This window comes from Andrographis paniculata, unplaced genomic scaffold (assembly GCF_009805555.1).
Source record: "Andrographis paniculata isolate CXL003 unplaced genomic scaffold, ASM980555v1 Contig54END, whole genome shotgun sequence".
Taxonomy (NCBI): domain Eukaryota; kingdom Viridiplantae; phylum Streptophyta; class Magnoliopsida; order Lamiales; family Acanthaceae; genus Andrographis; species Andrographis paniculata.
The window spans coordinates 4,892,183-4,905,796 of NW_026137589.1; the positions used below are offsets into that span (position 1 = coordinate 4,892,183).

Here is a 13,614-nt window from a genome sequence, read left to right on the forward strand (position 1 = left end):
CTGTCAACTTTTTTATTGAATAATCAAACCATTGTTTTTTCCTTAAATACTTTAGAGCATTATTGTGTATGAGCCATGTATGTATACGTTACTAGTTAACTAGTACATATCTTAATTTTATTCCTTGTAATTTAAGAATTCCTTAATTAGGTTAAAATGTTTTAATTCCTGTTAAAAAGTGAAACAAATTGGGGTTTTTGAGTAGGGTTTCCGTGTAATAGTTGAAAAGATCTAAAGAAGAAATGGATAAAGCTGGAGAAGATACATCTGTGAAATGTCACAACAGCGGCAGATGAAGGGTCAGGATTTAGTTTCAATTTTTCACCAGGTGTAAAAAAAAAAAAAAAACTTTGAGTTGGAGTGATGGTTGAGAGAAGGGAAGTGTAAAAAAGTGTGACGATGACAAGTGATGATCAAAAACTGATCCTTCAGAATCAGAATCAGAATCCCATCACAGGAAGAACCTCCAGGTAAAAGGGGAATGCAACAATGGCTGCCCGAATTGAATTGAATTTAATTGAATCGATGAATAGTACAAATGAAATTAATTAATGGCTGCTTAATTAAGACATAAATACAGCTGGTCTGAATATCATTTCATGGGACAACCCCATTTGTCCAATGACTCATACATCTCTGAAGTCTGATCTGATCTTCGGTCTGTGAGGTTCCATTGGTACTTGTGCTGTCCCTTGAGTTCTGCCCCCGTCTTCAAAGGGACCTTCTCTCTCTCTCATCTTTCTCACTCTAATTTTTTTTTTATGATGATTAATAGTTTCAAGAAATCGATATGCACAGCAAAGAGTTCTTCTACCATATCTTCTCAGGCTCAGTCCCTAAGAAAATTCAATATTTCATGAAAGACTGCTAAACATGGAAGGGAGCTTTTTTATTAAATTGAATAAAGCTGTAAAGTGACAAACACCAACACCATTCTGCACTAATATGTAAATCAAACCGAAAGTATATATATACATAAAAAAAAACACACACACACACACACAAGAAAATGTAACAAATTTAAAATAAAAGATTCAGCTTTGTGCAACACATGGCTCCACAGGTTTACAGGCGACATTGCATTTGTTTTGAAGAAAATGTGTCCCAACACAACATAATTGATGTTTTCACTTATTAAATAAACAATTAGGAATTAATTTATTAATTCAATTAATATATGGAGAAAAGATGTATCATATTGATGCATAGATTGGATGTGATGGATGGATGGATGGATACAAAGCAGTGAAAAGGATGTGATTGGACAAATATTTCTGCCTAAAAAAACACTGTTGATTATTTCTACATTGATGGATCAGAAGGTAAAGTAAAGTAAAGATTTAAGTATACATCCATTTAGTTGTACATATTTGAGAGGTAGGGCAAGACAGCCTTTTTAGATTGACAAGACATCCATTTTTTATTTTTATTTTTATATATTTTTCATCATCATCTTCCCTATATATTCCCTTCTTCATTTTTTTCAAAGATAATAGATTCATAAACACTAAACTTAGTTACTACTTGGGAGATCACCAATTAATTAATTTTAGTGCTTTTTTTGGATTACCTTTTAGATGCTTCAGAATAATCACATCACTTATGCATTAATCAGTTTTTAAACATTACTATTAGTATTTTGATTCTTTAACTCTTTACTTTGATTTTAATTCCCTTATGTCAGATAATATATAACTTTTTTTATTTTAACATAAAATCTTTTCAAATGTAAATCCAACTTTGATTGATATGCATGGGTTCTTAGAGATAAGGTTAATTTCTTTAATTTATCTTGTTTTATTTGTTTATTGATTTATTGTATACGGTGTCCAAGTCCAACAACTCCCATGTAGTTCCAATTACAAAGTGGTGCATGAATCAGTAGTTCCAAGGGTAAGTACATGTAGATATATATTTTTATGCATGGACTGTTCCCAAAGCTCCTGGCAATGTGAATAAAAAAATGAACAGCCCCAAAATGTGATGTTCTTATGTCTAAAGAGGTTCATTCCAAATATGGAAACTGATCTACGTTACAGCACACAAACCCTTGTTTCGACTATTTAATAACATTCTTACATACATACCCATGTACTTAGTTTATTGGTTTGATACAATGTAATTGAAATCTGTACTTAACTGATGTTCTGTCTCTCTCTCTCTCTCTCTCTCTCTCTCTATATATATATATAATTAATATACTTATATACTAACCCTCGTGATGATCTGACATGTTTGGAAAGCACGTTTATAATTATATTCAGTTTAGATAGATACTTTTCGAATTTTTAAAATTATAAAAATTTACTCTGATATTTTATAAAAAAAAATAATGAATATTTGATGTGATATTTTTAAAATATTAAATAATGTTCAAATATTCAAAATTTTTGCCTAAGCATGATTAACCTAACTTTTCTATTAAACCCTTTATATATATATATATAGTGGTAGTGGAATGATCCTCAAACTAGGGTTTGAAGTGAGATTGGGGTTTTCAATTCAAACCCTAAGCGAACAGATTGATTTTGCATATATACACGAAGTGAAAATAGGTGTGGTGTGGATTCTGTGGAGAACTTTTGAGGTGGAGGGTTTGGAGCATGGGAACAGAATCTTGAATTTATATTACATTTAATGAGCTCTCGAAGATGCACAATTTCCTGGATGGGTAATATTAAAGTAATCGAAGAAAATTGTAGTGGAGATTTATTGGGCTACACTAAGGAAAAGGATGCTTAATTTGATTAAAAAATTTAACAGCATAAGTTCTTTTGAAGGCCCTTTGGCAGCCCATTTGTGTTTAAAAAACACATTTTGCTTTTTCATTTTAGATGTCATTAATTAGAAGCAGCTCGAGTTTTACATTCTTTTTTTTTTAAAAAAAAACTCCAAAGTTGTGCAACTTGTGACCAATCTCTCTCTCTCCCCTTCTCTCTCTCTAAGTTTGTTTTGTTATTATTTAATTAAAACTGTATCTGCAGACTATAATGGTGTGCGAGGAGTAATTATCCATCCACTCCTTCCCCTTGCTATAAAAAGGCAGTCATTCTTAGGACAAACATGCCATTCTTGTTTAGTTCTTCCCTATTTCCCTCTGTATTTTCAAAGGTTTAATGGATGACTTTATGCAAGTTGTTCTAATTTAAAGAAAAAAAAAAAAAAAAAAAGAATCTAAATGAGTTCCTCAAGGGTTTGGGATTTCCTTAAAATATTATAAGCAGTTTTTTTTATGCTGTTCCTTTCCTTACATTCTGGTTATGTTTAATGATGTCTGAATTGAATTGCTTCAAGTAATGCTTCTTTTCTTCGATGATCTGCAGGCAGAAATAGAGAGAGAGAGCTTTTCTTCAGTCCAAATATAGGGAGAGGTACGATTCAATTTGCTGCTAAATCATTCATCCAAATGCTGAGCTGTTAATGGATCGATCGATTGCTCAGTGACTGAGTGAATGGCGTGGGAGTCAACTTGAATCTTAAACTTCCTGTTCTTGGACTGAAGGGAGCTCCCTATCATTTTTCCCTCTTCGAATCTTCCTGTTCTTGTTGTATTTAGGGTTTAGGAATTTTTATCTGCAGTACAGGTTCTATTACATCAGTTTTTCATTTTATATGTTAACAAGGTTTGATCTTAGATGTTTTAATTAAGAATCTCTTGGGGAAGATCTTTGTTGGGTTCTCTGATGTGATAATTATTATTTAATTGGATTTGTTTGCAGAAATATGTTGAGCAACGTGCAGGTGCAAATGCAATCAGAGAGAGAAAGATACAGCTGCAGAAATTAGGGTTTGCAGAAAGAAAAAACAGCCTCTATTAATTCGGCCATAATATTAATGGTTTCTTGGGCTTTGCTAACTGCTGAGGTGTGCAACAAGTTCCCAGATTTGACTTTTTTTATGTTTTACTTTTGCATTTGTATTGCAAATTTGCAATTATCCAAGTGAAATTAAAAGTGCTTCCTTTAAAATTATAAAATACACACCTACAAATGTGTGTGTAATTTTATTTTATATGAATCTTTGAACTTGAATTTGAATTATTAAATACATTGTTCTTGAAAGATTCCTTCATTTAGATTTATAAATTTGTAATTTGTTCAACATTGTTATATTTCTTTTGTTGATCATTCAATTAAATTACAGCGACTATAATTTATTGAACTAACTAATTTAAAGGGAATAAAGTTGAAGCGTTGATGATAAACATAAAAATAAAGACAGGAAATTAATATATTACTCTTTACAAATTTATTTGGTAATAAATTAAACGTAAGGGAACATATCGAATAAGTTGATAGAACGTCAGTTCTATCATTTACTACCCTTTTACACAGATATTATTATTAACATATCAAAAGGTCACACACATCACTTCAATCTCAGATTTTCAGAATCTTTGAACGAAACCCTAAAAATTATTTGGACAGAAAAAAGTTTGCAATGATGGAAAGGATTGGGAAGCTGCTAGAGTGGTCTTTCGTTTAATTAATGGATCATAAAATAACCCTACCCATCATTTTCCAAAAGATCCCTAAAAAAAAAAAAAAAAAAAAAAAAAAAAAAAGGGTATTTTAGAACTTGAGAAATATATTTGAAGTAATTTTTTGGGAAGTAGAAATTTAGGGTAAAAGAAAAGCATTTATCATCTAATATAGGGTCTCAATAAGTTAATAGTATAAACTCAACATGGTGTGTAATTTCGTTTGGTAATATTTTGAGAAAAAAAAAAGTACAATTGAAATGAAATGGTTGATCAATGTAAATATTTTGAATGAAAGTTAAAATAGGTTTATCTATAAAAGAATGATATGGACTTTTAAAAATAGAACCAAATATTAAGGATAATTAATTTAGATCTGTTATAATATTAGGGTACACATGATCTTTTTTTATTCAATAAAGTTGTCCATCTAGAATGATTTATAAGAAAAAATATTTAGTATGATAAAAGAAAGATTATGTATTAGTATTTTTGCACTAGAATGCAATGCAACAATATTAAGAAAATAAAACTAATACTTGAATAAAGTCAAATTACTATGAATTGGGTACATAATTATTAGTGTTGGCAACTAATAAGCCTGGAATTCTTGAATATTTGTTTCCATGTTCTGTCTTCTTCTTGCAATAATTAAGTTGGAATTATTGATGCTGACTTTGGATCAACTTGAGGGATCGCCACACTTTTAAACTCAATCAATTTTAGATAATTAATTAATTCATTTATTTTTATACAGAGAGAAATTGAGAAAATTAAATTTGTAGGAATAAAAAATATATACTAGTTATTTTCAATATATTTTATGCTGTACTAAAATTTATTTTTGATACTATATTCTTTTGTCAAGTTTTCTCTTTCGTCTTCAACACCGTTGTTTTCATCACACCCTTCGTTGCGATTTGAGAGCTCTCCAAATTAGTAATAAAAATAAATATAATAATTGATTATCTATAATATTCTTCTCTTTTTGTGCAATTGAATTCTTTTATTTTTTTATATTAAAAGTAACTTCAGTTCAAAGCACTATTATTATTTTTTTTACCACATATAAGGAAACAACTCTTATTCGTTTGTATTGTAAGATGTTCATAATTATTATTGTTGGGAGATATGTAATATTAATTAAAAATACACAATAAAAAATATATAATAAGTTGTGTTGGCAATCTAAGCCCAATACACAAAAAACAAATTTGGCCCATATTAGAAAACTGGCCCAACATAACCTTTAAGACATAAATATGTATATATATATCTTAATTGTTACTCCTTTATGTATAAATATGTATATTGACCTGACACACACACACACACATATATATATATATATATTTTTAAACAAAAGTAAAAATGATTTTTTTTTTATATTAAAAAACAATAAAAAGTAGTATTTTCTAATTTAAAAAAAGAAATAAATATTTTTTATGAAAATTAGAAAAAAAAAAAAACATAAGTTTAAATGATCGAAAATATTTTTATTATTATTGTTATTATTCTTCCCCCTCAATTTTAACTGCAACTATTTATTCAGACAGGCAAGAAATTTGTCGAAATTGTTATAGGAAGACCCTCCAGCCTCCACGCTGTCTGCACACATTTTCTTGAGTTTGATTGCATTCTCCCTCAATCTCAGTCCGCCATTAGAGAACACCTCATCAATCTTGTATCTGATTTCATGCCTGCTTCTGACCCCATTCTTGTCGGCTTCAATCCTCAACCCCACCCCCCATTTATCGCAGACATAATTCTGGTTATGAGCCTGGTCGGCAAAGTACGGCCAGCACAGAAACGGCACGCCGGCGATCAAACCTTCCATCGTCGAATTCCATCCGCAGTGCGACAAGAAACAGGCCGTCGATGGATGCGAAAGCACCCTTTCTTGATCTGTCCATCCCACAATCTTCCCGACACCCTTAATCCTCTCCAAAAACCCCTCAGGATACACAACCGGCGACCCGTTTGCCAGGTCGGGCCGGGCCACCCACAGAAAAGCCCTCCCGGAAAGCTCGAGCCCGATCGCGAGCTCGTCGAGCTGCTCCAGCGAGAACACCGCCAGACTGCCGAATGAAACGTAGATCACTGATCCAGGCGGTTTCGTGTCCAGCCACGACAGACAGACCTCGTCCGCTGGATGGAAATTGGCTGAAGATTTGATCCTGTCGGAATCTAGCAACGGCCCGATCGGAAGCACGTTCGGACACAGGTCGCAGGCCGACGGCTCGATTTCGTAGCACGTGTTGGTTAGCAGCCACTTGGCTTCCCTGGCAGCTTTCTCCGCTCTTACAGAGCATTCGAAGAAGATTCTTTGGGTTTTCAGGTCCACCGGAGCGCTCCAGGGCAGGTCGTTTTGTTTCCAGGCGAGTATGTCTTCCGACAGCGTGATGACTTCGCCTGCCTTCAGGGTTCCTTAAATGCAAGAAAACAGACATCTCATCAGTTCATTGAATTAGGGCTTCTGTGCTGTAAATAATTAGACATTTTAAATTGATTATTGTAGTACTTTAATAATGATATACCAGTGCATATATTACCATTGGAATCCAGCTTCCCTTGTTCGAGGAGTGTCGGAATTTGCAGAATGGGGATCAGGGACGCCGCCGACGGCGGCGAGAAGATAACCGCCTCAGCCCCAAACTTCCGGCCGGTGTCCAGAATCCAGCCAATTGTAATATCAGCAATGACACAGGTAACATTATTATTATTATTTGAATTAGTGTTGATTCGGTGAATCAAATCAGCGACGGAAGCGGGCATGGAGGACCTGAGACTTTCCAGAAGGCTACAAATGTCATTTTGATCTTCGCCAGGCCTCCCGCCATCTGGGATGGAGGTCAGTACGATGTTGTCGTCTTCCTTCTCAGCCGCCTGAGAACTGCTGGCAATGATTCTGGAATGTATGGATTCGATGTTGACGAAGGTTACCTTAATTCCTCCTCTTGATCGCCTCACTATCTGTCTGCACAGTTTCAGGAGAGGCTTCACGTGGCCCTGAGCAGGGAACGGCACCGCCACGATATGACCAGCTGCACCACCACCTTCACCTTCAGACACACCCATGGATAATAATTTATTAATTAATTAGATATTCTGATTCTATATGTACATATTCTGTGCTAGATTAGGGGTATTTATAGATCTCCTGAATTTTGTTTTTGTTTTTGTTTTTGTTTTTTTTATCGGAAAAGGGTAAAATTTCCATCGAATCTAATAATCTTCAATTTAGATTCGATAAGGCAATACATACTAGACGAAATTATGTGTGACAAACAATACCTGAAGGTGTCGAGTTTGAACCTATGATCTCATGGCACAAGTTCATCTCGACATCACCGGGCCATCCTTATAGAACCAATAACATGCGATGACGGTTAAATCCAACCGAATTTTAGGTATGATAGTTTAGCATTGCTAATTTTGTCGTGTTGGAAATAATTTCGATTTCGAAACTTATATATCTCAATTTCATTCGTAGAAGTCACATGGAATTGAATTATTAGTTTAATTTTTGTAAGAAGAATTTATTGACACATTCAATGCTACAAACGAGAGTTGGACACATCAAAGAGAGCCCCACCAATCGGTTAATTTGTTTGTAGCTTTGAAACTTGGTGAAACATGCTTCACAAGTTCTTGCCAAAAATAAAATAAAATAAAATAAAAATTTATTAGATATAATCGACATATGTTTGACAGACTCGTTGAGGTACTGGATTTAGATTCCCATAAATGTTGTTCGAGTTTGGGATCATCGACCTTTTTGTCTTTGTCCAATTGTCTTGTTTAAAGCATCCAAACTAATATTTACAAAAATTAGAGCCAAGAATTTTGAAAAAGCCAAAATGTCTTTTTAACTTTTTGAGTTAAACATATAGAGAATATCACTTGTGAATGAAGCTGCTTCATAAAACCAGACATGTTTTGTTTGCCTTATCTGAATTTTTTTAACTGAAAGACATTTGCTGTTTTTACCATAATTTTTTTAGTTACCGTGCTTATGTACAACATATTTACATGAAAATGTATGAAAAGACGATAAAAATGAAAGAAAGTTCGAATAATTTAGATGAGGTTCTATAAATGAAGAAGAACATGGAAATTATTCATGGCAGCTCAAGATCTTATTCTTCTTCACTTGTGCTACATAACTTGGTTGAAAGAGCATTCCGAGTCATGGGTTTCAATTGAAAATTCGAGCAAAGAAACTTCAGCTACCTAATGTTTCCAACACGATCATTACAGTCTCATTCAGCAAGGAGATTCTGTATGTCTTTCTGCAAGAATAAGCACACATAATCATATAAATAAATTTCAGAAAATCCAGTACAGCATTATTTGCATTTCGATACAACACTTGCAATGACAATGTGATTATATGAGGAAGAATTCAAGAGCATGTCCTACCTCAATCGAATTTGGAGATGTATATGGACCATATCTTGCCACGACTTTCCCTGATCTGCTTATCAGAAACTTTGTGAAGTTCCATTTGATAGCATTGAGCAACAGACCGGCTTTTTGTGACTTCAAGAACTTGTACAACGGCGACGCATTCTTTCCATTGACATCAACCTAAAAACACAATTCATCCCCAAACAACACTGTCACAATTCAAGAGTTGGAGGCGTAAAAAGCACCATAAACATCAACAAACAGAGCAAGTGATACAATTAGCATTTCATTTATCGACAACCATGGCAGGAAGGGGAACATAATGGATCAACACAATGAGACAATAAGAAAGGAATACCTTGTCGAAAATTGGGAATTCAGCTTTAAACCTAGTGCATACAGTCTCCTTAATTTCTTCATTCGTCCCCCGTTCTTGCAAAAACTGATTGCAAGGAAAGGCTAGTATTTCAAAACCTGAGGCCCCAACACAACACGCATTGACACAGGAGGCATTTCAACGAAAAATAGTATTTAATTGTGGCTTGTTGATGAAACACAAACCTTGATCTTTGTACTGGTCATACAAACTATTCAACTCTTTGTAATTTGATTGTGTCAAACCGCTAAAGACGAAGAAGAAAGCAGAACATAAGGATCATAATCATATCATACTTGTGAGTCACAATGAAAATAGCAACATGAAGGCCTAAGCATTTCATATCATTGATACACTATAGAGGAACGGTTACGGTACCATTTAGAGGCAACATTAACAATCAGAAGAACCTTCCCAGCATAATTGTTCAAGGGCACATCATTTCCATGGATGTCCTGATTCAAAGCTTAATTCATCACAACACATTAAACGAAAACGCAGCAATACATTCGAGAAACGATGAAAGCAATCAACGGTTTCTAACGAGGCTGATCTCAAATTTGGAGCATATATTAACCAAAAACGATAACAAAATTGCCAATCGCAAATCCACTACGAACTCTATACAATACCTTCACGGTGAGCTCGTAAATCGAATTAGACGCTTCTGCAGCCATATCCTCGACGCCACGGCGACCGTAATACACCCAAACGGCCAGAACGAGGACTAGAATAGATACCCACTGTACCGGTCTTAATAGAAACGCCGTTCTCTTCATGGATTACAGGAAAAGGATCTCGCCTCTCAGACGCCATGGAAGACACTATAGTGATCTATAACGGTCCGTACTTGCCAAATACGGTGATAAATGGGTAACGGCGTTTTAAATGCCAAAGCCCAATGGGCCTACAATTGGGCCGTTTGGAAATAACTCATATAACCCAATATTCATGCATCGCAATTTGATTGCTTGATTGCAGGTGAGCAAAAAATGCTAAATTTGAATTTGGAACATATTTGAATACGCCCACCCAGCTAGGAATCGTATGCTCATATTATACTTTAATTCAACTTTGCTGATTCTCATTATTAAATGGATAAAATTATATTTTTAACTTTCTACCAAGTAATACTAAATAAGATTAACGGTCGTGATTAACTTCAGCCGTGCTGATTTTTACAATTTCAGCATGATATCCGTGTTGTACCCACCCACCCATAGTTTGATTTTATCACCTAATTTGGTGCCTATTTCATTACAAGCAAGAATCTAAAACAAGTGGATTCGATTTTGACTAAAGGGGTAAGGAGTGTGTATATGTACCATATATAGATACATAATTTGGTAAAGGGGTGTGGCCATCTATGGCCAGACAGGATGTACAGAGCCCACAAATGGTTGTTTTTAATGATTTTGATTAGGTATAATATTTTCTTGTTGAAGAAGATAACCTAAACCCACAACCCACTTCTCCAATCCTTCTTGAAGTTTTCACTCACTAACTCCCTAAATGCCTTCAAAGTCAAGAATTATTAGGACAAACTTTCTTATCCAATAAGGGTAAAAGCTTTCGATAATGGTGAAACCATTCTTGCCGGCTCCCGGGACTGCCCAACTCCCGGATGTAGCCACACCGGACGGGAGCTAAGATCCCGGGACCTTCCAAAATAACCCACCAAGTCCAACGTCCACTATATATACAACCCATGTAAGTATTGCTAACGCCGGGACGACATCATAGTTTTCATCACATCATTTTTTCGCTCAAAGGTTTTGATTTGCAACCGCCATGGCTGCCGCCGTCGCCGCCGTATTAATCGGCGTTCTTCTTATTATCGGGTCCTCGGCCGCCGCGGAGGCGGCGCCTCGGCGGCGGCGGCCTTGCAAGAGGATGGTGTTCTATTTCCACGACATACTGTACAACGGGAAGAACGCCGGCAACGCGACGGCGGCTATCGTGGCGGCGCCGGCGTGGGGGAACACGACGATCCTGTCGGGGCAGAACCATTTCGGGGACGTGGTGGTTTTCGACGACCCGATCACGAGGGACAACAATCTGCACTCGCCGGCGGTGGGGAGGGCGCAGGGAATGTATTTGTACGACAAGAAGGAAATTTTCACGGCGTGGCTAGGGTTCTCCTTCGTCTTCAATTCGACGGAGCTGAAAGGGTCGCTGACGTTCGCCGGCGCCGATCCGCTGATGAACAAGACGAGGGACGTGTCGGTGATCGGCGGCACCGGCGACTTCTTCATGGCCAGAGGAATCGCCACGCTCTCCACCGACGCCTTTGAAGGAGAGGTTTATTTCAGGCTCTGTACGGACATCAAGCTCTACGAGTGTTGGTAATGAATAATTCAAAAATTAAATGTATACAATATATAGATATATATATGTAATGTTGTTAATGGTGTATTTCGTTTGCATCTTCAAAATGTGTAATCTTCGATTTTTTATTTTTATTTTTAATAGTTATTATCTTCAATCATTGTTTTTCACGTGATTATTTGTATGACAAAATGTATTGATCCACTTGGTTCAACATGTTCAAGCACTCATTCAACAAGAAGCAGTATTTTTATTTGCATTTTACTAAAAATTTATGTTTGTTAATTATTATTGATAATGGCATTGTGCTTATGAGGCTAATAAAAATAATTAAGAATAGTGTGTTTTCAATGATTATGATTGAATACAACGTTGAATTTAAAAATCTTAATATTAATTCCCATGTCATTTATTTACAAAGTGTGCATAAGATATAATTTTATAACTTCTCTTGTGTTTTTTTTTTCTTTATTACTCATTTCGTCCAAAAAGTACAGTATCTTTGTGTTGGACACAAAATTTTTAAAATATTAATATTATATTAATAGTTGATAAAAAGTAAAGATAAATAATTTTTTTTCTCTATTAATATATCAGTGTAAAAAGGAATGACAATGATGTAATAATAATTAAAATATAATATGATAGTTTTATGATGATATGATTATTTATAAAAATAAAAATATTATTTTAGAACGAACAAAAATTATAAACAATAATACTGTACTGAGATGGTGAGAGTATTTGAAAGCTCGCAATTTCTATCAAATTTTCATTTATGCATAGAGTGTAGTTGAATGTTTATTTAATTTTAAATAAACAATATATTGTAATGATTTTTAGATAAAAAAGCTCTCATAATAAACTTATAAATTATACATTAAAAAAAAAAAAAAGAACACACATTCCGTCTGCTTAGGAATATTCCTGGAGGTGAAGGTATATTCTATATTGGCTGACGTCATGTCGTTGCATTGCACATACGTGGCTACAGTGTAACCCATAAAATTTTACTTATTCATTATTGTTGGCTATAATCATTTTACACGTCATAAAATAGATTTTTTTGTATATAATTTTCTGCTTCGTACAATATCAGCCTATTATTTTATTTACTCAGAAAAATTAACAAAACTGAATTATATAAAATTGTAAATTATAAAAAAATTTAATTGAGACACCGCGCCTGTGACCTGTTTTAGTACAGGCGTGCGATGAGGATCTACAACCCGACCCGATCATTGGACCCGCTCCAAATTACAGCTTGTCGGCAATATGTACATATATATTTAAAGAAAAATTGTATTTTGACCCTGTATAAAAGTTTTCAGCAAAATAATTATAATAGAAATGAATATGCTATCAAATCAGTTCAAATAAGGGTTCATAAATTTTAATTTAATATGTATAAAATACTTGTATATTGTTAAAAATGTTTATTATTAGTACAGTTTTTTTTTTAGTAAAGATATTGTTGCAAACTTGGCTTTCGCGATAAACAAACGACGTCGTTTCTCCACAAATTCCAACCCCACACGAAACCCTATCAAATCTTTAATTGGAAATTTTAAATTAAATTTCTTATAATTTATTGCGAGTAAGATGAGATTATACTTTATTATATATATATATGTAACAAATTTGATTTGAAGGATTTCATTATTATAGTAAGTTTTATTACTTATTAATTATTTATATTATATAAATATATAAAAAATCTAATAAAAAATAAGACTAAAACAAAAACACCCCTTGGCAATTAGGGGAAAACCATGTGCAGATGTGAATATTCTTGTACTAAAAAGCCATATCAATTTCAACAGGTCATTTTGTTGTACTAAAATATTAAAAATTCTATTTTATTTTTCAATAAAAACAAGTTAAGCAGGTGTACTCTACATTAAAAGGGAAAAAAAAAAAAAAAAAAAAGACAGACCATAAAAGTGAAACTAATAATTTAGACAGTAACTAAAATAATGCTTATTATGAGAACTTTATTGGGTTTTTACTATTCTCTTTA

At 34.0% G+C, this 13,614-nt stretch overlaps 3 protein-coding genes across 3 annotated transcripts; 1 reads left to right on the forward strand and 2 right to left on the reverse strand.

Moving 5' to 3' along the window:
• Nucleotides 1-6,008: 6,008 nt before the first annotated feature.
• Nucleotides 6,009-7,638, reverse strand: LOC127255811 (UDP-glycosyltransferase 83A1-like). Its single transcript, XM_051281553.1, has 2 exons — nt 7,033-7,638; nt 6,009-6,907 (listed from the first exon to the last, which is right to left on the reverse strand). The coding sequence occupies exons 1-2, from the start codon at nt 7,556-7,558 to the stop codon at nt 6,021-6,023; spliced, it is 1,413 nt and encodes a 470-aa protein (XP_051137510.1). The 5' UTR covers nt 7,559-7,638; the 3' UTR covers nt 6,009-6,020.
• Nucleotides 7,639-8,534: 896 nt separating this feature from the next.
• Nucleotides 8,535-10,095, reverse strand: LOC127255725 (probable glutathione peroxidase 2). The gene is made up of 6 exons (XM_051281418.1): nt 9,899-10,095; nt 9,645-9,721; nt 9,452-9,513; nt 9,249-9,364; nt 8,903-9,070; nt 8,535-8,772 (listed from the first exon to the last, which is right to left on the reverse strand). The coding sequence occupies exons 1-6, from the start codon at nt 10,043-10,045 to the stop codon at nt 8,743-8,745; spliced, it is 600 nt and encodes a 199-aa protein (XP_051137375.1). The 5' UTR covers nt 10,046-10,095; the 3' UTR covers nt 8,535-8,742.
• A 599-nt stretch (nt 10,096-10,694) lies between these two features.
• On the forward strand, nt 10,695-11,873 carry LOC127255726 (dirigent protein). Its single transcript, XM_051281419.1, has one exon. It carries the CDS (start codon nt 11,058-11,060, stop codon nt 11,613-11,615), a length of 558 nt encoding a protein of 185 aa, XP_051137376.1. The 5' UTR covers nt 10,695-11,057; the 3' UTR covers nt 11,616-11,873.
• Nucleotides 11,874-13,614: the final 1,741 nt, after the last annotated feature.